The sequence below is a fragment of the Salvelinus fontinalis genome, chromosome 27 (genome assembly GCF_029448725.1).
Source record: "Salvelinus fontinalis isolate EN_2023a chromosome 27, ASM2944872v1, whole genome shotgun sequence".
Lineage (NCBI taxonomy): Eukaryota > Metazoa > Chordata > Actinopteri > Salmoniformes > Salmonidae > Salvelinus > Salvelinus fontinalis.
This window is the reverse complement of record NC_074691.1, coordinates 18758252-18781884: the sequence shown is the minus strand read 5'-3', so window position 1 is coordinate 18781884 and position 23633 is coordinate 18758252. Positions and strand designations below refer to the sequence as shown.

The window sequence follows — 23633 nt, the reverse complement described above, 5'->3', positions numbered from 1 at the left end:
ATGTATCAGGGGCTGCTTCAATAGGAGGTAGGTATCACTCACAGCCACGTTGTAATCTTCGAGTCCTTGAACATTTGGTTGTTTACATATCATTTATCCACCAACTAGACGAACATTCTGCTTCTCTGCTCGGAGCCTTTTGAAAGTGGGGTACAGGGCACGTCGTCTCTCCACTATTTCATGAGGAAATTGTTAATTAATAGAGAATGGGGTGTTTTTCAATTCCCTAACCTGTTGTAACAAGGCTATTTTCATTTTGTAGTGGGTTAGCATAGCTATGATCGGACGGGGCCTTCCCTCTGCTCTGCCACCGAAACAGTGAGCTATTTGAAAAAGTCAATTTGAGATTACGTTTCATGAATACCTTGACTTTTTCCTCCGTTGACTGAGAGTTTTCGTTCTCCTTTATTCCAATATTATTTTTCATACTTCTGCACTTTAGATCAAGTAATTTGTCTTTCATTGTTTTATTATCATACCGTACCCTCTCTGTATTGTCTTTAAGGGAGTACACGGTAGTTTTCAATATCTTATTTTCTGCTCGTATTTCTTCCAATATTGTATTACTGTAATCCGTTCCTGTTTTTAAGGCCTCAACTTCCCCCAGTAGGCCAGGCAATAGATCAATTTTTTTTTAACTGCTCTCTCATTCTTGTAAGAAATGCTCTATCTTCTGGAGACATAGTTATAAAAACGCCCCCCTCCAATGTTACATTAGGAATTTTAGACTGCGGCTTTCCTCCTGTTTTGCTCGCAGAACTCGAGGAAAGGTATTCTCTTGTTTGCTTCGATGTATCAGTTTCTTTTCCGAGCATATCAAAATTCTGATAAATAAATTGGTACAGATTCTCTTTATTATCCACAATGTTTGTTTCGTAGTTATCAGCTAATCCTCAATTTGTGTGATTAATTAACGGGACAAGCTGTGCCTACCACGCTATCACCCTCTTTCCATGTGTTTTTAAGGATATATTCCTGGGGAATAGTTACAGGGGAGAGGAGGGGGGATGAATGAGCCAATTGTAAACTGGGGATGATTAGGTGGCCATGATGGTATGAAAGCCAGATTGGGAATTTAGCCAGGACGCCAGGGTTAACACCCCTACCCTTACAACAAGTGCCATGGGATCTTTAGTGACCACAGAGTCAGTCCCATCTGAAAGACGGCACCCTACACAGGGCAATGTCCCCAATCACTGCCCTGGGGCAATGGGATATTTTTTTAGAACAGAAGAAAGGGTGCCTTCTACTTGCCCTCCAACACCACTTCCAGCAGCATCTGGTCTCCCATCCAGGGACTGACCAGGACCAACACTGCTTAACTTCAGAAGCAAGCCAGCAGTGGAATGCAGGGTGGTATGCTGCTGGCAAAACATGGTAATGTTGCCATTGTTTATTAAAGTTTTTCAAAATAAACATGTCTCCAAGTCCCATATCACACACTCACGAACTTTAAATATGTGTGTACATTGTCCTCTCAATCTGGGAGGAGCATCTCATATCAGATTCATTTGTACATGTCCACCATATACCCTGCCGCCAAGCCTAGTGGTTAGAGCGTTGGACTAGTACCCGAAAGGTTGCAAATTCAAATCCCCGGCGCTGACAAGATACAAATCTGTCGTTCTGCCCCTGAACAGGCAGTTAACCCATTGTTCCTAGGCCGTCATTGAAAATAAGAATTTGTTCTTAACTGACTTGCCTGGTAAAATAAAAATAAATAAATACAAGTAAAGCTCGGCAAAGTTCTTCTTCTGTGGGTTTCATGGCAGACTACAACCCAGAAAGGCGTATTACCTCCACCAACTGGACAGTGGTGAAAAAAACAAGGTAAAAATCAAATCCATATGTGACAGGGAAACTAACTCAATCCACCCCAAAAAGCACATTAAACCAAGTCCCCAAAACAACCACTTCTACCGAGTGGTGGAAAAAGTACCCAATTGTCATATGAGTAAAAGTAAAGATACCTTAATAGAAAATGACTCAAGTAAAAATGAAAGTCACCCAGTAAAATTCTACTTGAGTAAAAGTATTTGATTTAAAAAATACTTAAGTATCAAAAGTAAATGTAATTGCTAAACTATACTTAAGTATGAAAAGGGCAAGTATAAATAATTTCAAATTCTTTACATTAATCAAAGTGAGTGGGGCAGTGGTCAAAGTGCTTGAGGCGTCACTACAGATACCCAGGTTCGATTCCAGGCTGTATTACATCCGGCCGTGATTGGGAGTTCCATAGGGTGGCGCACAATGGGCCCAGCGTCGTCCGGGTTTGTACGGGGTGGGCGGTCATTGTAAATCAAATACAAATCTTAATTAACTGACTTACCAAGTTAAATAAAGGTTAAAAAACATCAAAGCACAGAAAAGATAACCAAGGCCCTTTGATGGTCATCAACTCAACCCAATAAATATAAATTATTTTCTAAATCGAGAGAAACAATGAGTGTTTAAATATATTTTATTATAAAGCAAACATGGAAAATACTGACGTCACATTATGCGCACTTAGAGCGACGAGGGGGATTGAAAATCGTAAACAACCACCTATTTGTTTGTTCTCTGTGAAACAAATGTCGCTGTTTTCAGGATAAGTAATTTAGCTACGAGTTTGGCAATATGTTGAAAAGGGTACCCAAGACAACATTAAAGTCTCTAATGAAGAAGAAAGCCCACATTCGTGTAGGCATAGCCGCAGATGCAATGGTATGTTTGAAAATGCTATCGTAGCTAGCTGTCGTTACTAACAATTCTAGCCAGCAAGGCTATCGTTAAAATATTGTTTTCAAACGAATAGCTATAAGGTACATGCTAACGTTAGTTATGTAACTTAGCTTAACCAACTACTGTAGTGGGATAGTTAGCCGTCGGTGTCTGAAACTGAACGTCCCTCCTAGGTCGAGCTGAACGTGCTGCTGTTTCTGCATAGCCTCGCAGAAGAGGCGAGGACCAAAGCTTTTGAGGAGAAATCTGCGACTATCAAAGCACACCACGTCAAAGCAGTATCCAAGGTATTGGTTACTGAACAACATTGGGTGGTAGGACACAAAGGGTACATTTCAGTGGTCTAAAGCACAGGTGTCAATCTCATTCCATGGAGGGCGGAGTGCCTGCGGATTTTCACTCCTCCCTTGTACTTTTTTATTTATTTTTTATTTTACCGTTATTTTACCAGGTAAATTGACTGAGAACACGTTCTCATTTGCAGCAACGACCTGGGGAATAGTTACAGGGGAGAGGAGGGGGATGAATGAGCCAATTGTAAACTGGGGATTATTAGGTGACCATGATGGTTTGAGGGCCAGATTGGGAATTTAGCCAGGACTAACTACTTGATTGATCAATAAGGTCATTGATTAGTTAGGAACTCCCCTCATGTGGTTGTTTAGGTCTTAATTAGACACAAATTGAAAGGAAGTAACAAAAACCAGCAGACAGCCCTCCATGGAATGAGTTTGACAACCCTGTTGTAAAGTGCCCCCTCTCCTTCATTAACACTGATCTGAAATAGTCTGGACAGTAGCCCAATATTAGACCTCTGATTTAATTAAGGTGGGAGTGGTTGCTGAGTTTGAATTAAGCAGCGCGTGGAGTAAATTTGGTGAAGAGGAATATTCTGAATGGACAACAGTAGTATTGAAACCTGGAACAAAAAGGAAATTGGAGTAGGGGATATGTGTGTAAATGATAATGAATCGCTTCTGGTTAGGATGTGTTGCGTAAGGATGCGCTTGTTGCGTAAGGATGCGCTTGTTGCGTAAGGATGCGCTTGTTGCGTAAGGATGCGCTTGTTGCGTAAGGATGCGCTTGTTGCGTAAGGATGCGCTTGTTGCGTAAGGATGCGCTTGTTGAGTAAGGATGCGCTTGTTGAGTAAGGATGCGCTTGTTGAGTAAGGATGCGCTTGTTGAGTAAGGATGCGCTTGTTGAGTAAGGATGCGCTTGTTGCGTAAGGATGCGCTTGTTGCGTAAGGATGCGCTTGTTGCGTAAGGATGCGCTTGTTGAGTAAGGATGCGCTTGTTGAGTAAGGATGCGCTTGTTGAGTAAGGATGCGCTTGTTGAGTAAGGATGCGCTTGTTGAGTAAGGATGCGCTTGTTGAGTAAGGATGCGCTTGTTGAGTAAGGATGCGCTTGTTGAGTAAGGATGCGCTTGTTGAGTAAGGATGCGCTTGTTGCGTAAGGATGCGCTTGTTGCGTAAGGATGCGCTTGTTGCGTAAGGATGCGCTTGTTGCGTAAGGATGCGCTTGTTGAGTAAGGATGCGTCTGTTGCGTAAGGATGCGCTTGTTGAGTAAGGATGCGCTTGTTGAGTAAGGATGCGTCTGTTGAGTAAGGATGCGCATGTTGAGTAAGGATGCGCTTGTTGAGTAAGGATGCGCTTGTTGAGTAAGGATGCGCTTGTTGAGTAAGGATGCGCTTGTTGAGTAAGGATGCGCTTGTTGAGTAAGGATGCGCTTGTTGCGTAAGGATGCGCTTGTTGCGTAAGGATGCGCTTGTTGCGTAAGGATGCGCTTGTTGCGTAAGGATGCGCTTGTTGCGTAAGGATGCGCTTGTTGCGTAAGGATGCGCTTGTTGAGTAAGGATGCGCATGTTGAGTAAGGATGCGTCTGTTGAGTAAGGATGCGCATGTTGAGTAAGGATGCGCATGTTGAGTAAGGATGCGCATGTTGAGTAAGGATGCGCTTGTTGAGTAAGGATGCGCTTGTTGAGTAAGGATGCGCTTGTTGAGTAAGGATGCGCTTGTTGAGTAAGGATGCGCTTGTTGAGTAAGGATGCGCTTGTTGCGTAAGGATGCGCTTGTTGCGTAAGGATGCGCTTGTTGCGTAAGGATGCGCTTGTTGAGTAAGGATGCGCTTGTTGAGTAAGGATGCGCTTGTTGAGTAAGGATGCGCTTGTTGAGTAAGGATGCGCTTGTTGAGTAAGGATGCGCTTGTTGCGTAAGGATGCGTCTGTTGCGTAAGGATGCGTCTGTTGCGTAAGGATGCGTCTGTTGAGTAAGGATGCGTCTGTTGAGTAAGGATGCGTCTGTTGAGTAAGGATGCGCCTGTTGAGTAAGGATGCGCCTGTTGAGTAAGGATGCGCCTGTTGAGTAAGGATGCGCCTGTTGAGTAAGGATGCGCATGTGGGAAACCCGATTGAGGTGTCAAATGGTGAGTGTCAGAGTGACCAGGAGTGGTGTAATTTTGATTAATTGTATTTCTGAAGAACAGAGGAAGACTGCAGTGGGCTTCAAAAGAATCCGGACAACAGAAGTTTTGAACTTCGGAGTAGAGCACCCGTCAAAGGAGTCATCTCAAGGGTGATGACGGACGTTCAGGTTAAATACCTGACGAGAATTCCTAGTGTGGTTGGTGCCCAGCATCTGACCCGCTGGGTGAATGGAGAAAAATAGTCTGTCGGTCCTGTCTCTTTTTTGATAAAGAGCAAATACCTATGCATGTGAAGCTTGGTTATGTAAGATATGCTGTAAGAGGTTTTGTATTGTAGTGTAAGAATTGTAAATGATTGGGCCATGTTTCAAGTGTGGCCAGATGAACAGAGTATAAAATCAAATAACATTTTATTTGTCACATACACATGGTTAGCAGATGTTAATGCGAGTGTAGCGAAATGCTTGTGCTTCTAGGTCCGACAATGCAGTAATAACCAACGAGTAATCTAACCTAACAATTCCACAACTACTACCTTATACACACAAGTGTAAAGGGATAAAGAATATGTACATAAAGATATATGAATGAGTGATGGTACAGAACGGCATAGGCAAGATGCAGTCGATGGTATAGAGTACAGTATATACATATGAGATGAGTGATGTAGGGTATGCAAACATAAAAGTGGCATAGTTTAAAGTGGCTAGTGATACATGTATTACATAAAGATGGCAAGATGCAGTAGATGATATAGAGTACAGTATATACATATGAGATGAGTAATGTAGGGTATGTAAACATTATATTAAGTGGCATTGTTTAAAGTGGCTAGTGATACATTTTTGATCAATTTCCATCAATTTCCATTATTAAAGTGATCTGGAGTTGAGTCAGTATATTGGCGGCAGCCACTCAATGTTAGTGGTGGCTGTTTAACAGTCTGATGGCCTTCAGATAGAAGCTGTTTCAGTCTCTCGGTCCCTGCTTTGATGCACCTGTACTGACCTCGCCTTCTGGATGATAGCGGGGTGAACATGTAGTGGCTCGGGTGGTTGTTGTCCTTGATGATCTTTATGGCCTTCCTGTGACATCGGGTGGTGTAGGTGTCCTGGAGGGCAGGTAGTTTGCCCCCGGTGATGCGTTGTGCAGACCTCACTACCCTCTGGAGAGCCTTGCGGTTGTGGGCGGATCAGTTGCCGTACCAGGCTGTGATACAGCCCGACAGGATGCTCTCGATTGTGCATCTGTAGAAGTTTGTGAGTGCTTTTGGTGACAAGCCGAATTTCTTCAGCCTCCTGAGGTTGAAGAGGCGCTGCTGCGCCTTCCTCACAACGCTGTCTGTGTGGGTGGACCAATTCAGTTTGTCCGTGATGTGTACGCCGAGATACTTAAAACTTACTACCCCTTCCACTACTGTCCCGTCGATGTGGATAGGGAGGTGCTCCCTCTGCTGTTTCCTGAAGTCCACAATCATCTCCTTTGTTTTGTTGACGTTGAGTGTGAGGTTATTTTCCTGACACCACACTCCGAGGGCCCTCACCTCCTGCCTGTAGGCCGTCTCGTCGTTGTTGGTAATCAAGCCTATCACTGTAGTGTCGTCCACAAACTTGATGATTGAGTTGGAGACGTGCATGGCCAGGCAGTCGTGGGTGAACAGGGAGTACAGGAGAGGGCTCAGAACGCACCCTTGTGGAGCCCCAGTGTTGAGGATCTACGGGGGGGAGATGTTGTTACCTACCCTCACCACCTGGAGGCGACCTGTCAGGAAGTCCAGTACCCAGTTGCACAGGGCGGGAGCTTGATGATGAGTTTGGAGGGTACAATGGTGTTAAATGCTGAGCTGTAGTCGATGAACAGCATTCTCACATAGTTATTCCTCTTGTCCAGATACGTTAGGGCAGTGTGGTTGTGATTGCGTCGTCTGTGGACCTATTGGGGCGGTAAGTAAATTGGAGTGGGTCTAGGGTGTCAGGTAGGGTGGAGGTGATATGGTCCTTGACTAGTCTCTCAAAGCACTTCATGATGACGGAAGTGAGTGCTACGGAGCGGTACTCGTTTAGCTCAGTTACCTTAGCTTTCTTGGGAACAGGAACAATGGTGGCCCTTTTGAAGCATGTGGGAACAGCAGAATGGGATAAGGATTGATTGAATATGTCCGTAAACACACCAGCCAGCTGGTCTGCGCATGCTCTGAGGACGCGGCTGGGGATGCAGCCTTGCGAGGGTTAACACGTTTAAATGTTTTACTCACGTCGGCTGCAGTGAAGGAGAGTCCGCAGGTTTTGGTAGCGGGCCGTGTCCGTGGCACTGTATTTTCCTCAAAGCGAGCAAAGAAGTTATTTAGTCTGTCTGGGAGCAAGACATCCTGGTCTGCGACGGGGCTGGTTTTCTTTTTGTAATCCGTGATTGACTGTAGACCCTGCCACATACCTCTTGTGTCTGAGCCGTTGAATTGCAACTCTACTTTGTCTCTATACTGACGCTTAGCTTGTTTGATTGCCTAGCGGGGGGAATAGCTACACTGTTTGTATTCGGTCATGTTTCCGGTCACCTTGCCCTGGTTAAAAGCAGTGGTACGCGCTTTCAGTTTCGCGCGAATGCTGCCATCAATCCACGGTTTCTGGTTTGGGAATGTTTTAATAGTTGCTGTGGGTACGACATCGCCGATGCACTTTCTATAGTGAAGAAAGGTGTGTAAAAGGATGACTGTGTTGCAATTGTGGTGGGATCATGATCCTGAGTTCCTGGAGTGCCCTGTAAGGGTGAAGAAATTGAGGTGGCAAAAGTTAGCGGTCAATTGAAACTCCTATGTGGAGGCGATTTTGAAAATAATTGAGAACAAGTGATGCTAGTGAAGAGATGGTATTGGATACAACACAGCCTGTAGTATATGTTTACTGCCAGACGAAAGGTGGATTTTGTTGCATTCATTGCCACAGTTATAATCTGTACTGCACAAGTCTCAAAGAAGTTGAAGAAACTAGACATTATTGTGGCTGCAGCAGGAAAGTTTGACACTCAAGGATTTGACATCGAAAGACTTGCCAGGGGTACTGGCGCCGGAAGACCTGCCCTCCCAGGTCCCCCTTGAGCCTGTGTAGGGATCTGTTTGATTTATTTTTAACAGAAAAGTTGGTTGATGTATTTTATTATTTGGTAGGTTTTTTTGGTAGTTCAGTTTTTTGGGAGAATCCTGTTTCCATCCTGCATAGTAGGTGGCGGGATCCACATTCAATTGTGTGATCGCCATAATACCAAGAAGAATAAGAATGAGGTCTAAGGGCTTTCCATAGTGACTGTGTTGCCAGGTTTAGGTAAAATGTCGAGCCCAATGACAACTGAAAACTAAGCCCAAAAGATGTTGCTCAGCAAGAGTTGCCACATTTATCCAATAGGTGGCTCCATATTAGCTAGCCATGATGTGTGTGCGTGCTGCTCTCCTCTCACTTGTGACTCAGCTGCCTGCTGCAGCCCTCTCTCAATGCATATAGACCCCCCCCCCCCCTCACCTAGAAAGAGAAATGCCATGGTGTAATTTAGAAGTAGCTTAAAAAAGCTGTGACCAAAACATTTTCCTAACATCGTTTTCAAAATAGCCCAATTGCGGGAAACTGCGGACATGGCAACCCTGGTCAGATAACTCATGGTCCAATGACTACCTGCTAGCAGCATATGTCCCGCGTTCGAAGCTACATCCATAATCGGTAGACGGTTCTGATTGTAGAATCGCGGTTTGCATCGCCGAGCAGTGAACAAGAAAGTATTAAATCCAGCTTTTAGGATGTTACCCCCTCCCCAAATCAAAATGTAATATGGATGCCAATGTCTACCTTTGCGTGCACACATTTCCTTTATTTCCCATCTGGGGCAGCACCTGCCTGTTTTGCCGGACTTATTAGATAACAGATCGGTGTGCGCAAAGCAAAAAACGAACATTAGCATCCATAGTAGATTTTGGAGTGTAGCATCTAAACTGGATTTAATAGAACCATCTACCGATTATGGAATCTAGCTTTGGACCCAGGCACATGCTGCTTGCTAGCAGGTACGGTCATTGGACCATGAGTTATCTCGAATGCAGTCGCTATGGAATGCCTTTAGACCTAGTCTCATTAAATAATGAAATCATTAATCAAACATCTAATATTGGGCTAGTTTGGGTTTTCAGATCAGTACAAAACGATGTAAATGAGGCAAGGAGAGGCTATTGCCATTTTCTTGAATCCTTTATAGACAGAGGGGCAAATTCCTGTGGTTGCTGTATAGACATGACAGATATCATCATAGTGAGTCATGTAGATTAATGGATATCCTACATTTGTATATGTCCTATTCCTTAAGTTAATTTGTCATAGAAGAGTTATGTTTCATGACTTTGAATGTGAAAAATAGCATCTTATCATGCTACTTTTAAAATGTCAATGACGTTTTGATCGTCTTTCCTTAGAAACTGCTGAAACAAGCCAGAGGGTGAAGTGGAGAGACCTTTCTACAACATGATTCAACAACCGATTTACAATACTTTTTTAAAATCACATTTGTCTGAATTATAAGATGAACCTGTATTTTGTTTTATTTGCTTTAGTTTGAATCTTTAGTCTTTACTTTTCTTCAGTCGCTAGTCTTTATCTCTTTGCATTTCATATCTGTTTTGTCTGCCATTTAGCATTTGCACAATGCAGAGTATTTTGGAACACTTTTATATGCTGTCCAATTAAATGTTGTGTTCTGTAAATCTATCTTTGTTGTAGTCCTAGTTGCCCCTGCCATGTTCCATCAAGCTGACCAGAGTTTGTTTCCTGTCATACTATTCTAGTTCCCTGTCAGAGAAATGTGCCTCTTTGTCTTTTGAGAGGAGTGATATTCACCCAGTGCCTTTATCATTTTCTCTGTTATAAAGATGTAGCATTAACTAAATGCTAGAGTCCTCCAAATTCAAATCTGACCCTCAAAGCTAGTTCCCCTCTAATCAGGGACTGGCTTAGACCTGGGACACCAGGTGGGTGCAATTAATTATCAGGCACAAGAGCCAGCAGTACTCTGGACCTCATATGGTAAGATTTGAATACCCCTGGCCTAGAGTCTTGGCCTATCTCAGGCCTCCATCTTCTTTCCCCAACAGTTTGTCACGGTGGTCAGAGCTTCAGGCTGAATGCTTCACAGACTGTTCACTAAGCATTGGCCTGCCCCCAAGACTTCTTCCAAATTCCTCACCTCTTCACGCTACATACATTATCCGCGTGTCGAGATGTTATCTCACTCATCTTTTATCATAGGGTTTTCTGAAGCCATGGCACTTGACATGTGTTATGTGTTCACTTTCCTATCAAATTGCTCAAGAAGACACTTATCTGGTAGTAATCTTATAGAGCCCTTTAGGTGGTCTGCTGTAGGGATGTTAAGTTTCTTCATTGTGATAATCAGGTTTATTATGATGAGAATAACATTGAGGACAAAATGTATTGTAATTGTACTAATGGACAGATGCATCAAGTTTCTGTTTTTAATGATATGCCTCATGCATTATCATATTTTGGTGGTTGACATGTAAAACCAACAACCTAAGCCAGTGCAGAAAACCAACAATCTAAGCCCCATCCCACTCCCTCATTTGTTCTGGTTCATATAGTCAATGAACTAAGTAGACCAGACCCAGCTGCTATCATGTTGGTGTCTTTGGGAGAGCCACCCCTTAAGTAGACCGGAACTGAAAATTGTTTTCAATGGTAAACTGCCTGTGTAAGACATCTTCATTTATCCAGGACCTTTGTCCCCCCCCCCCCCCCCCCCACAGCTGGGTTGATTTGCCTCCCTCTCTAGCGATTGTTTTCCTCTGAATCTGATCTGGCGTTCCAGTGATGTAGGGGGGTTTCTGGGTGTGGAAACCCACCCCTCTGACCCTGACAGTCCTATTGTCTGCCTGTGACTGTCGCCCCCCCCCCCGGGCTACCTAGCATTAATGTCACTGACCCACAGATTCACATGGCTCCCCTTACTGTCATCAGCTCCTGCACACTGCTCCAGCAAGACACTTACAGCAGAGCAGCTCATGTTCAGGGTCCAGATGGAGATGTAGGGCAAAAAAACAACAAACGTGTTGTTCAGTGGGAACCGGAAAGGCAAAAACATGATTTTCCCAACACTGCATGAAAGCATATTTATACAGCTAGAAGAGGGAGCTCTGTTCTATTTTCTCTTAATATCAGTGTTGTCTTGTCCTTGAGGGAATAACACGTGAACATTTCTGTAATTTCACTCGGGAAATAAAGTACTAATTTTCTTTAATGTAAAAGTGTGTGTATAGGAGAACCTGTTTTCAATTTGGTCTTAGTCTCATCCAGCTCCAGTCTGGCAGCGTCTTTGGCTTTTGTCTCAACAGATAAATCCGCTGCAACGTCAACTGAATGCTCCCGCTGATACCAGTTTTGACACTTTTCCAGAAACCAGAAGTAGAACTTTAGATGAGATGTTATTAATCTCCCCCTCCTGCTGAAAAGCACATGCAAAAAAAGCACTATGGTGTCCATCTAGCTACCAACAGACAATAAATACATTGTGTTGTTCAGACAATAAGCTCTAGGTGAAGTAAACAGGATATTAGCTGATAGTCATAAAAAAATAAAGAGTTTCTATGAGAGAGAACACTTCTATGTAGAAGACACAAAGGCAAGTCTGTCGGGTGGTTTTGGCATCGGTTTGTGGTTCCCAGGCCATAATGTAAACTGGGATCCCAAACAATTATCCCTTTGGAAGTGTGTGTGGCTTTTGCCACTTCTCTGTTCGCTATGGGTAACAGGCAATGGTTGATGCTTTCTGACACCTTCCTGTCTGTTCTTCAGCTTCGTTTTGTTTTCTTGTCGGATGTTAGCAAGTCGCTCTGTATTTGAGAGTTTGGTTTTAGTTTTCTGGTAACGTTCACTTCTGTGTTAATCTGAAACACACAGTCTCTGCATAGTTTTGGGGCATAAACGTCAGGGAAAAGTCAAGCTTTCAGTCAGCAATGTATCGTCGGAAATGTAGATACAAGGGGAATCCGGCTTCTTTTTGAAGTTGATATTTTTTCACTCAATCCAAGCTGCCAGGGTGACATTGACAGAGTGCCTGGTGTAAAATCTGTGAGGTGACTCACACGTGCACTTATGCTCCTCTGTTTTAAATGAAACCAAATGCACTGACATATTTCTTACACATAGTCACCCAGTCATCCTCTTTTCATTAGGATGGGGGAAGACATGTGGCTGTAGAATGATGAAGGTATCTATGCAGATGAGGAGAATCCCAAGTAGGTGAAGCAGACTCACAACAGGACAATAAAAGTTAAAAGGTCTACTTGAATGTGCTTACTTTAATATGACAACTTTTGCATTGAGAGCAGGTGTATGTGTGTGAGAAAATGAGTGTGAGTGAGACCGAGAGGGGGAGAAAGCAAACTCACTCCTAACCCAAAACCTTGCATTAGGTTTGAGGTGCGACTATCATGATGTTCTGAGATGTTTTCATTCCTTATGGATTCTGACGGCATGGGTGATTTCATGGAATTTTTCTTGGACTTTTCTTCTGGAAAACAGATTTGTTCTCTAGCGTGCATACTGGGGTTGGGACCATTGTGGATGATGTTATTTTAACACAATTCTGGCTAAAGAATATTTTTCAGGTATTTTATTTACATCAAAAGATGACTTAGCTGTTGGACAAATAACCTTAATTCCAAAGAGGGTAAAAATGCTAATTTGGGTACCATTTCTGATTTGGATTCTGCACTTCATGGATCTTATTAACGGACAATATTTCTCAAGACATCCACGACACAGACGTAAGTAGCCAACCGACACATTTTGATGCAAACACCTGTTCTGCGTATTTATACGCACATTCAACTCCTCTTCATACATGCGTAAAAGCATGGGCATTACTATGTGGGTGCAGTAAATTTTACTTTCAGGCAACAATGCGGTCATATATTTTCATGGTTTATACGCGTTGGCTTACTATGTGAACCATACAATATATTGTAAAGTTTGGTTGATGGTTTGATAAAACTGGGCTGGCTCCTGTTTCTATTCTTCGAACATTAATGTGCCAGGTATAGTAAGTCACTACTCAGGTGTATGAGATTATGCTCTGTACTGAATGTATACAGCCAATGATTTGTGATAATGTAGTTCTTCCAAAAAAGACTGAAGTTGTATGGGATTCAAGTTTGACCAAATTTCACATGTACTTGCTCAAGACATGTAACTGCATCCTCTCTTATGCAGGAACACATACACACACATGTGTGATTGAGAGAAAGAGAGAGACAGACACACACAGCCATAACACCAGCTCTTCTCTCCAGGTAGCTCAGTGGTGAGCAGGTTGTGTCATGCTGGCTGCCTGACATGCTCAGCGTTAAACGGCTGCCTGTCCTGTAAGCCCCGCCTCTTCTTCCACTTGGAGCATGATGGGATGCGGGAGAGGGGGACATGTCTGCTATCCTGCCCCAGAGGTCACTATGGGACACGCTCCCCACATGTCAACACCTGCACCAGTGAGTCATGTGATGGATGAACAACAGCGACACTGTTATGGAGTGTTGTGATAATAATGTCATACACAGTGTAATGCCCTGATCATGTATCCACTCTAACTTTGGTCCCTGTCTGTGTCTCAGAGTGCAGGGAGGACTGTGTTTCCTGCTTCAACAGGAACTTCTGCACGCACTGTCACCAGGGCCACTACCTGTACAGAGGGAGGTGTGAGAACAGCTGCCCCGAGGGCCTGACCCCAAACGCTGCACTAAGAGAGTGCAATGGTAAGTCTATTACACTACAGCTGAACTGTGATCTTCCTTCATAGTCATAATGTGGTCAAAGTCTGGCTAAAACTAATAAGATCCAGTATTGGTCGGCCAAGATCTGGGCTTGGATGCATCAAAATCACACATTGTGGAAGAAGACATATAAAGTACATATTTACAGTAGGGAGAGAGATCTATATAGAAATGTGTCTCTAACGTCTATGTCCTCCGTCCCAGATTGTCCAGTGGGCTGTGAGGTGTGTGTGACGAGGAACACCTGCACCAGGTGTAGAGCAGGACTGTACCTCCTGCATGGCCAGTGCCATCATACCTGCCCAGGGTGGTTTGAGCCTAATAAACAGCTCATGGAGTGCATTTCTCAAGGTTAGTGACTCTGTCCTCCCCCATCTCTGTACATGAGCCATCCCAATAGATCATTGATCGATCACTCTACAATGCAAATTTGAGTGTACATTTTGTGTATCTATCTACCCTACAATGTCATGCCCCCCAACCTCTCTCTCAGTACACTGTAAGGTGGGAGAATGGGGAGACTGGGGCCTCTGCTTTCGGAGAGGGAGGACCCGGGGCTACAGGAATTTTGAGGAGGTACGAAGACGAGAGGTCCTACGGCACCCCACCCTGTATGGCGACCCCTGCCCTAAAGTCAAAGAGTGGAGGAAATGTGTCAAAAGGAGACCGAGTCCAGGTATACTGGTGATCAAAGTGAAATGTTTGACTTATTTCAGTTTTCACACATCTAGCATTGTCCTCTTCCTTTCCACAGGAAGATCAGATGGCACAGGCATTAGGCCAACAGAACATTGATGCAAGATCATTGGTGGGAGCAAAATAATAGCAAGTGGCAGATGTGATCCAAAACAGGATGGAAGGACAGAAGGAGGACTGGATTAACTGAGTTGAAAGAGAGACCTCCATTGCCTGGACCTCAGTTGTTTCTGTAGTCAGGAACAGTGTGCAACAATTTATTCCTCTATGTTTGTGATCAGCTGTTGACCTGCCTTGGTTGAGACCTTGGAGAAGATAACATTATCATCTGCTCTAGAATTTTGGGTTCAACATTTTTTTGTTCATCACAACATGTCACCCACATGATCCATTCCAGGAAAAGGTCACTAAATTGATATGCTGAATTGAGCAGTGTTCAAAAAGCAAAATGTGTTATTTTGTTTCTATCATGATGGTGGCTAGCCCACTTGTTCTACACATGTAGCATTTCTCTGTATAGCAAGTCAAATTGAAACTATTGATGCCTTTTCATGATTGAAATCATTGTTATAGGCCTACAAAAAATGTTTGTGTAGGAGATTTTATAGTAAATTACAGTATATTGTCTTCACAAACATGACTGAATAATTTTTTTTTAACCAAAAAACGTTGATAGGTGGAAAGCCTACTCCAAAGATGTCTATAGCTAGCTAAATACAAATAATTCTATACAATATGTTCTATACATTTTCTCCTACATTAAGGCAGCAGGTAGCCTAGCGGTTGGAGGGTTCAAATCCCTAAACCGACAAAGTGAAAAATCTGTCTATGTGCCCTAGTCCTTGATCATGACTCAGTTCCATTACATTACACATAAGTCATTGGACGAAGGCGTGTTCTGTACGGCGAGTTTTGTTAAGATCTAAAATGCTCAATTTGAAAAGTAACAAGCGTCGCTTGCTGTACGTTATTGGCAGCATAAGGACCTTATCTTCCATAGCAGAAAAAAAATACAAGGTTAAATTGATACACACATTGGTACAGTTAGGGTTAGTGTTATCACACAGCCACATCTCCATGTTACAGCGCTTGTTTATGGAAAACAGACAGGAGACAAGAGTCAACCACCTGTGCCAATTAGCTATCTAGCATGCTCCGAACACCTGTGTGTGATGTATATGTGCAACTCGGGAAGTGTAGTTTTGTCGGATGGAGACACCCATAGCTGTATGGATCTGTGCAAAACTGCTACTGTAAGTGTAACCGTTTTAGTTGAAGGATACTTTCTCGCTGATGAAAAATAAGGGCCATATGTTTCAAAAGCGGTATTGCAAGCGATGAAAACGTTAAAACACAGTGCCTGAGAACTGTAAGGAGAACGCAGAATGTCGCCTAGAGTTTTCAATAGCTAGATGTGCCCTTGAGCAAGGCACTTAAACTTGATTGCTCCATGTTCGTTTCTGATAATGGCTAGCCGTGACCCTATTCTCTGAGTGTGTCTCTGGGAGTTGGGATATCAAAAAACACATTTCCATTTCACACATGTGTATAATAGCTGACACACTTGTACATGTGTGAAACAGGACAAATATAAGCACCCACATGTTATACTTAAGCAATAATGCATGAGGCCATGTGTTAATGACAATTTTATCATGGTTGTGATGTGGTCATAGCCACGAGAAGCTGCCAAATAGAACTACCCACACTTTATGCTGTATGATCGCCCTCCTCCGACGCTTGAGGTGGCAGGCAGACCACGCAACGTCATCCCGTTACGTGTATGAATACACGGAAGGAGGAGGAACGTCAGTATTTTGCTTTGTTTTGGTAGAAGATATTTTAGTGATTAGCTAGCTAGCGTTTATAGGTCGAGAACGATCAATAATTTGCGAATTATCTAAAAACATCACTGAGCGATGGTCAAACGCTATTCATGACAGGTGAGTGTGGAGGAAATTCGATCGAGGTAGAAGACAGTCAAGCGGTGTGTCACTGACGACTGTGGCCTCCGAAGCTAACAGTAACTTGAAAGCAAAGCTTGTCAACAAGAAATGGCTACTGTACAGTAGCTAACTAGTTTGATCGCGACATCATACTATTGATGTGTGTATTTAGTAACTAGTTATGTTCTTTATGGTGATTGTCCTGTTCGCTTTAGATTAGCAAGATGGCTAACGTTATAGCAACATACCCTCTCTGAATATAGCTAACCAGTGTTTTTATCTCTGGGAAAGGTGGGATTAAACCGACTCCTGAGTCCTGTCTCTTTTCAACAATATTTTTTTTCCATAGAGAGGAACTTTGAGAGAATACAGAATTGACCCTGATGTCATCCCAGTAACTGCGCTTGAGAGAGTAAGTAGTTCATTTTTTTCCCATCATAGTAATTAGAGCAATATGATTGACACAAAATATTCTAGCCAGCTAAGTCATCTGAAATTCACATTTGAGATATTTAGGCATATTGCTAATTGAGTCTCTCGTGACAGCTTGCATGTGATTTTGTTCAACTGGGAGCTGAGAATATTGCTTAAAATTAGTCCGCAGGACTGTCTGTCTTTTTCTGTGTCTCAGCATTAGCTTAACGATCTGTCTACCCCCTCAGCATGGCGAGCTGTGGTGAGGTAGACCACACTGTGGACTCTGTGTCCTCTAAGGTGGAAGATGGAGGGGACGCCTGTACTGGTGACTCCGCCACCTCCCCTAAAGCTTCGGCCAACCCCTTGCCAGAGTGTGCCATCTGCCTCCAGACCTGTGTCTACCCGGTTTGCCTGCCCTGCTGCCACGTCTTCTGCTTCCTGTGCGTTAAAGGAGCCTCCTGGCACAGCAAGCGCTGTGCTCTCTGCAGACAGGAAGTACCTGAGGACTTCCTGGAGCATCCCACCCTGCTGTCCCCAGAGGAGCTGAAGGCAGCAGCTGCAGGGGGGCGAGGAGGAGGAGCCGGGCCGAGGAGCGCTGGGGGAGACAATGCCTGGTACTACGAGGGGAGGAATGGATGGTGGCAGTATGACGAGAGGACCAGCCGTGAGCTGGAGGACGCCTTGGCCAAGGGCAGGAAGCGTCCCGAGATGCTGATTGCTGGCTTCCTGTACGTGGCTGACCTGGAGAACATGGTGCAGTACCGCCGCAACGAGCACGGTCGCCGCCGCCGCATGAAGCGTGACATGGTGGACATTCCCAAAAAGGGTGTAGCCGGACTCAGACTGGACTCTGACCCCAACCCGCCAGTAGTTGCCATGGCAGCTGTTCTGGTCGCAACAGTGGAGCTGTTAAGCTCTGCTGACAGGGAGGATGTGACTGGACGGTCACAGGCGGGTCGCTCAGGGGTTCTCATCCCAGCTCCTCCTGTCAGACCCCCTACAGTCCTGGGGGCCCACCCTGCCACCCCAGCCTCCATCTCCCTGGAAGACTCTCTGTCCCAGCTCCTCATCAGCCAACCAGAGGGGGAAGAAGAGAAGGAGGATGAAGAGGTAGCTTCAAGCATGAGCCAGGCGTATGAGTCAGCATCTGGTAGCAGTGAGGAGGAGGATGATGGTGGAGATGAGGTAGGCCAGGGGTGGGACAGGGAAAGGGGGGGACGAGAAGTAGGAGTTCGACGGAGGACCAGATACAGACTCCTGCAGCGGTGGCTCAGGGAGGTCCAGCCTGACAGACTGCCACCTGGTGGTGGGTCTTCCAGCGGAGGCCTTACTGTGCGCCCACGCAGCCCTGACGGTCAGTGCAGTGTCACTGAGGTGTGACCACAACTGGACCACTGTCTCTGCACTCATCCCGGCTCAGCAAAAAAACGCATTCACTTCATGCCCATGGTGGTAGTGAAGAACCAAGGGGGAGATAGCAGATCAGCCATTTCCATTACATATACACTTCAGTCAGCCACATAGGCTAATCAATAGTTTATAATAATACATCAGCCAGCAAGTTTATGCAACATTGCACACAATGAAATAGCCCATACTGCTCCACTGTCTGCCACTGTAACCATTTGAGCCCATGTTATTATGGTTAATCATGCATTGGTACTAAATATTTGAAGAGAAATGGTGAAATGATAAAGGTTTGAGATTTGGAGGGGAGTTAACCTTTTAAATATGTAGCATCCCATCTCTAACCGGAGGCAAAAAGTAATCTTGTTTTGTCGTACATTGTTTTTGCTGTAAGAAATGTATTTTCTAATCTCCATTGAGAGTGTGTGTGTGCATGCTCTTTTGTCTGTGTGTTGAGGTCATATTTCATCTTAATATAAAAGTGTGTGCTTGTGTTGTGAGTGAAAGGTGATGAGCCTACTGGTAGAGAGGTCTTGAGTGTAGAGACGAGGGACGATTTCTATTACTTGTTCTAGTATTCTATGGAAACAGTGTGGATGGGAGATGAATTGTGAGTGTTAATGAGTCTGTTTTGAAGTTTGAACCTATTATTTGAACTCTTCTGTCAACAAAGAAGTATTTTTGACTTATTTAATATGATTTAACATGTGTGTGGTCTCTTTGTTTAACTGTGTTTTCTCAAAAACAATAAAGTTTTTCTTTGACATTAATTGAAAAGTCATGAGTTCAATTTTATTGGTAACTTAATGGGAATATGACAATTATTGGAAGGTGATAGCTATTACATATGCATATGGCTTTGGGTGATACAATATATTCAGTGTTACACCCACAAGGTTTTCGTATTAAACATTTTTGACCAGGCAGGTCGATTAAGACAATTCTAACATCAGCTCAGTAGGTGTAAATGATGGGAAATGCTATATCAAGAGACTTCCTCATTCAGATGAAAAATTACAAAATTAAACAGATGTTGATGGAAAAAGATGGTTAACCTGTGGTTACTTGGAGGCATGAGAAACTCAATGACTTGTCTTTTCATCAAGTATAAAGCAGAAACCTTTGCATGAGTAACTCACACTACTTGTTTGGGTTTGGATTGAAACAGGTGAGTTACTCTATTCCTCCTGCCTCTGACCATACAGAATGACTAAGCAGCAGGAATATTAGGGAATGGCTTTGCAAACTGAAACTGATTGGATGAAAATTGTGTAGATGTTTCCCTGGATTCACTTGGTGTGTGGATATTGATGAGTCTGTGGATAAGCTGGCCATCTATGGGGTCCATTTGGCTTGCCCCAACACCTATGCTGTCTACCGCTGTGAATGTCAACCTGAGTTCATAGCAAAGAAGAGTGCATCAGGACAATGTGTGGACCTAGACAAGTGTAAGATGGACAAGAAGTTGTTCTGAGGAGAAAGGGGAACCTCTCAATCTAGAGGGCACCTACAGTGCCAGTGCCCCCTGGGTTCAATAACTGTGGCAACAACAAAAAATGGGTGTACAGTGCCGAATTGTGAGCTGTATGGACCACAGCAGGCTACAGCTGGACAGGCTCTGCCAGGCTTTGACAGTCTGTTATCTCTGTTGAGACGGAAGTAAGTTAGTCTCCCTGAGCTAGATCAGAAAACACACAAAAACACACATCACCCTGCCTCTGTTGTCTATCTTCTCTCTAAAGGGACTGGTCAACGGCACTAATGATGTTCCTTAACTCTGCCTCCAGTCCGATGATCACCATGGTAACAGCAGTGAAGTGACCAGCCTACAGAGGTCAGCTGAATACTCCATTAGACTGATCGCCCCTCAGCTGAGAAACACAATCAGGATCACCCACACAGAGGTGGAGCTTGTTGTCAGACGGTACTGGACTCGACTCAGGGGACCGGTCAGCCTGACCAATGAAAACGCCCAACTGGACACCATCTGGAAAACCGCAACTGCTATGCCTTCGTCACTCTACTCAGATACAAAGGTCTTCAGTCTTTGGCCAATGGATCTAAAACCAATCAGAAAAACAGAGTGGTTACTGTATCTTTTAACAACCCATACACACCAAGGCTGCGCCAACAGGTCATTCTCACCTTCACACACCTGCAACCCGGTGATGGGCACCAGCACGCCTGTGTTTATTGGTCAGAGGAGAAGGGAGAGTGGTCAAGGCTGAGCTGTGCCTTAGTAGGTAGAGGCCGGTACTCTACCCTGCACCTTAGAGACTGCTGCCCTATGTACAGCTGAAGTCGGAAGTTTACATACACCTTAGCCAAATACATTTAAACTCAGTTTTCACAATTCCTGAAATTTAATCCTAGTAAAAATTCCCTGTCTTAGATCAGTTAGGATCACCACTTTATTTTAAGAATGTGAAATGTCAGAATAATAGTAGAGAGAATGATTTATTTAAGCTTTTATTTAATTCATCACATTCCCAGTAGGTCAGACGTTTACATACACTCAATTAGTATTTGATAGCATTGCCTTAAATTGTTTAACTTGGGTCAATTGTTTCAGGTAGCCTTCCACAAGCTTCCCACAATAAGTTGGTTGAATTTTGGCCCATTCCTCCTGACAGAACTGGTGTAACTGAGTCAGGTTTGTAGGCCTCCTTGTCTCACACAAGCTTTTTCAGTTCTGCCTACAAATTTTCTAAAGGATTGAGGTCAGGGCTTTGTGATGGCCACTCCAATACCTTGACTTGGTTGTCCTTAAGCCCTTTTGCCACAACTTTGGAAGTATGCTTGGGGTCATTGTCCATTTAGAAGACCCATTTGGGACCAAGCTTTAACTTCCTGACTGATGTCTTGAGATGTTGCTTAAATATATCCGCATAATTTTCCTCCCTCATGATGCCATCTATTTTGTGAAGTGCACCAGTCTCTCCTGCAGCAAAGCACCCCCACAACATGATGCTGCCACCCCCGTGCTTCATGATTGGGATGGTGTTCTTCAGCTTGCAAGCCTCCCCCTTTTTCTCCAAACTTAACGATGGTCATTATGGCTAAACAGTTCTATTTTTGTTTCATCAGACCAGAGGACATTTCCCAAAAAAGTACGTTCTTTGTCCCCATGTGCAGTTGCAAACCGTAGTCTGTCTTTTTTATGGCAGTTTTGGAGCAGTGGCTTCTTCCTCGCTGAGTGGCCTTTCAGGTTATGTCGATATAGGACTCGTTTTATGGGGATATATGTCACGATCGTCGTATGGTGAAAGAGAGGAGGACCAAGGCGCAGCGTGATAACAATACATTCTTCTTTAATGAAGACGAAAACGAAACGAACACTATGCAAACTAATCAAAACAACAAACATGACGCTATACAAACAATAAGTGCAGACACTGGCAACTTACACATAGACAATCACCCACAACCTACCTGATGACTATGGCTGCCTAAATATGGCTCCCAATCAGAGACAACGATAGACAGCTGTCTCTAATTGAGAACCAATCTAGGCAACCATAGACTTACATAAACACCTACACTGAACACAACCCCATGAACTCTACAAAAAAAACCTAGACAATACAAACACCCTAGACGAGACAAAAACACACAAACATCCCCCATGTCACACCCTGACCTAACTAAAATAATAAAGAAAACAAAGATAACTAAGGCCAGGGTGTGACAATATAGATACTTTTGCACCTGTTTCCTCCAGCACCTTCACAAGGTCCTTTGCTGTTGTCCTGGGATTGATTTAAACTTTTCGCACCAAAGTACGTTCATCTCTAGGAGACAGAACGCGTCTCCTTCCTGAGCGGTATGACGGCTGCGTGGTCTAATGGTGTTTATACTTGCATATTATTGTTTGTACTGGTGAAAGTGGTACCTTCAGGCGTTTGGGAATTGCTCCCAAGGATGAACCAGACTTGTGGAGGTCTACAATTATTTTTCTGAGGTCTTGGCTGGTTTCTTTTGATATTCCCATGATGTTAAGCAAAGAGGCACTGAGTTTGGAGGTAGGCCTTGAAATACATCCACAGGTACACCTCCAATTGACTCAAATTATGTCAATTAGCCTATCAGAAGCTTCTAAAGCCATGACATCCTTTTCTGGAATTTTCCAAGCTGTTTAAAGGCACATTCAACTTAGTGTATGTAAACTTCTGACCCACTGGAATTGTGATACAGTGAATTATAAGTGAAATAATCTAACTGTAAACAATTGTTGGAAAAATTACTTGTGTCATGCACAAAGTAGATGTCCTAACCGACTTGCCAAAACTATAGTTTGTTAACAAGAAATGTGTGGAGTGGTTGAAAAACAAGTTTTAATGACTCCAACCTAAGTGTATGTAAACTTCCGACTTCAACTGTACATAGTCATTGAACACTGGTCACTTTAATAATTCTTTATGTATATACTGTGTTCCAGTCATGTCTAATCCTATATAACTTATTTTTAATTTATTTATGGATTATGTGTGTATGGTTTTTTATTTTATTGTTAGGTATTACTGCACTGTTGGAGCTAGAAACACAAGCATTTCGCTGCACCTGCAATAACATCTGCAAATCTGTGTATGTGATGTCTAACTCCACCCACACGGTGTTCTCCTGCAGTCATCTCAGCAGCTTTGCCCTGCTCAAAGATAACCACCAAAGACCACTGTCTGTGGTGATGTGGGTGGGCGATTCCGTGGCTATGGCCTGTGTGGTCAAATCGCTATTCGTGACAGCTGTGTAATGATAGACGCCTCCAGCAACAGAACATACAGTAAATTCGGAAAGTATTCAGACCCCTTCCCTTTTCCCACATTCTGTTATGTTACAACATTCTAAAAGTAATTCAATTAAACATGTTCCTCATCAATCTACACACAATACCCCATCATTTTTTTCAAATGTATATAAAAAAAACTGAAATACCTTATTTGCATAAGTATTCAGACTTTTTGCTATGAAACTTGAAATTGAGCTCAGGTGCCTCCTGTTTCCATTGATCATCCTTGAGATGTTTCCAGTTGTGGCAAATGAAATTGATTGGACATGATTTGGAAAGGCACACACCTGTCTATATAAGGTCCCACAGTTAACAGTGCATGTCAGAGCAAAAACAAAGCCATGAGTTCAAAGGAATTGTCTGTAACGTTCAGAGAAAGGATTGTGTTGAGGCACAGATCTGGGGAAGGGTACCC

General features: G+C 43.6%; 3 protein-coding genes across 3 annotated transcripts; all 3 read left to right on the top strand.

Annotated features, from left to right (window-relative positions):
- Positions 1–2488: 2488 nt before the first annotated feature.
- LOC129825223 (centromere protein W-like) lies at positions 2489–9893 on the top strand. Its single transcript, XM_055885136.1, has 3 exons — positions 2489–2709; positions 2901–3014; positions 9602–9893. The coding sequence occupies exons 1-3, from the start codon at positions 2623–2625 to the stop codon at positions 9626–9628; spliced, it is 228 nt and encodes a 75-aa protein (XP_055741111.1). The 5' UTR covers positions 2489–2622; the 3' UTR covers positions 9629–9893.
- Positions 9894–10755: 862 nt separating this feature from the next.
- Positions 10756–15297, top strand: LOC129825222 (R-spondin-3-like). Its single transcript, XM_055885135.1, has 5 exons — positions 10756–13684; positions 13808–13948; positions 14171–14317; positions 14460–14642; positions 14721–15297. Exons 1-5 carry the CDS (start codon positions 13603–13605, stop codon positions 14759–14761), a joined length of 594 nt encoding a protein of 197 aa, XP_055741110.1. The 5' UTR covers positions 10756–13602; the 3' UTR covers positions 14762–15297.
- An 89-nt stretch (positions 15298–15386) lies between these two features.
- LOC129825221 (E3 ubiquitin-protein ligase rnf146-like) lies at positions 15387–19209 on the top strand. The gene is made up of 3 exons (XM_055885134.1): positions 15387–16605; positions 16958–17020; positions 17271–19209. The coding sequence occupies exon 3, from the start codon at positions 17272–17274 to the stop codon at positions 18403–18405; it is 1134 nt and encodes a 377-aa protein (XP_055741109.1). The 5' UTR covers positions 15387–16605; positions 16958–17020; position 17271; the 3' UTR covers positions 18406–19209.
- Positions 19210–23633: the final 4424 nt, after the last annotated feature.

What these genes read in the sequence shown, in the direction of transcription:
- LOC129825223 (XM_055885136.1), top strand. Translation starts at nt 2,623, where the DNA reads ATGTTGAAAAGGGTACCCAAGACAACATTAAAGTCTCTAATGAAGAAG. An exon ending in GCATAGCCGCAGATGCAATG is followed by an intron (nt 2,710 to 2,900) that starts GTATGTTTGAAA and finishes CGTCCCTCCTAG; the next exon opens with GTCGAGCTGAACGTGCTGCT. An exon ending in ACGTCAAAGCAGTATCCAAG is followed by an intron (nt 3,015 to 9,601) that starts GTATTGGTTACT and finishes GTCTTTCCTTAG; the next exon opens with AAACTGCTGAAACAAGCCAG.
- LOC129825222 (XM_055885135.1), top strand. Translation starts at nt 13,603, where the DNA reads ATGCGGGAGAGGGGGACATGTCTGCTATCCTGCCCCAGAGGTCACTAT. An exon ending in TGCACTAAGAGAGTGCAATG is followed by an intron (nt 13,949 to 14,170) that starts GTAAGTCTATTA and finishes CCTCCGTCCCAG; the next exon opens with ATTGTCCAGTGGGCTGTGAG. An exon ending in CAAAAGGAGACCGAGTCCAG is followed by an intron (nt 14,643 to 14,720) that starts GTATACTGGTGA and finishes TCCTTTCCACAG; the next exon opens with GAAGATCAGATGGCACAGGC.
- LOC129825221 (XM_055885134.1), top strand. Translation starts at nt 17,272, where the DNA reads ATGGCGAGCTGTGGTGAGGTAGACCACACTGTGGACTCTGTGTCCTCT.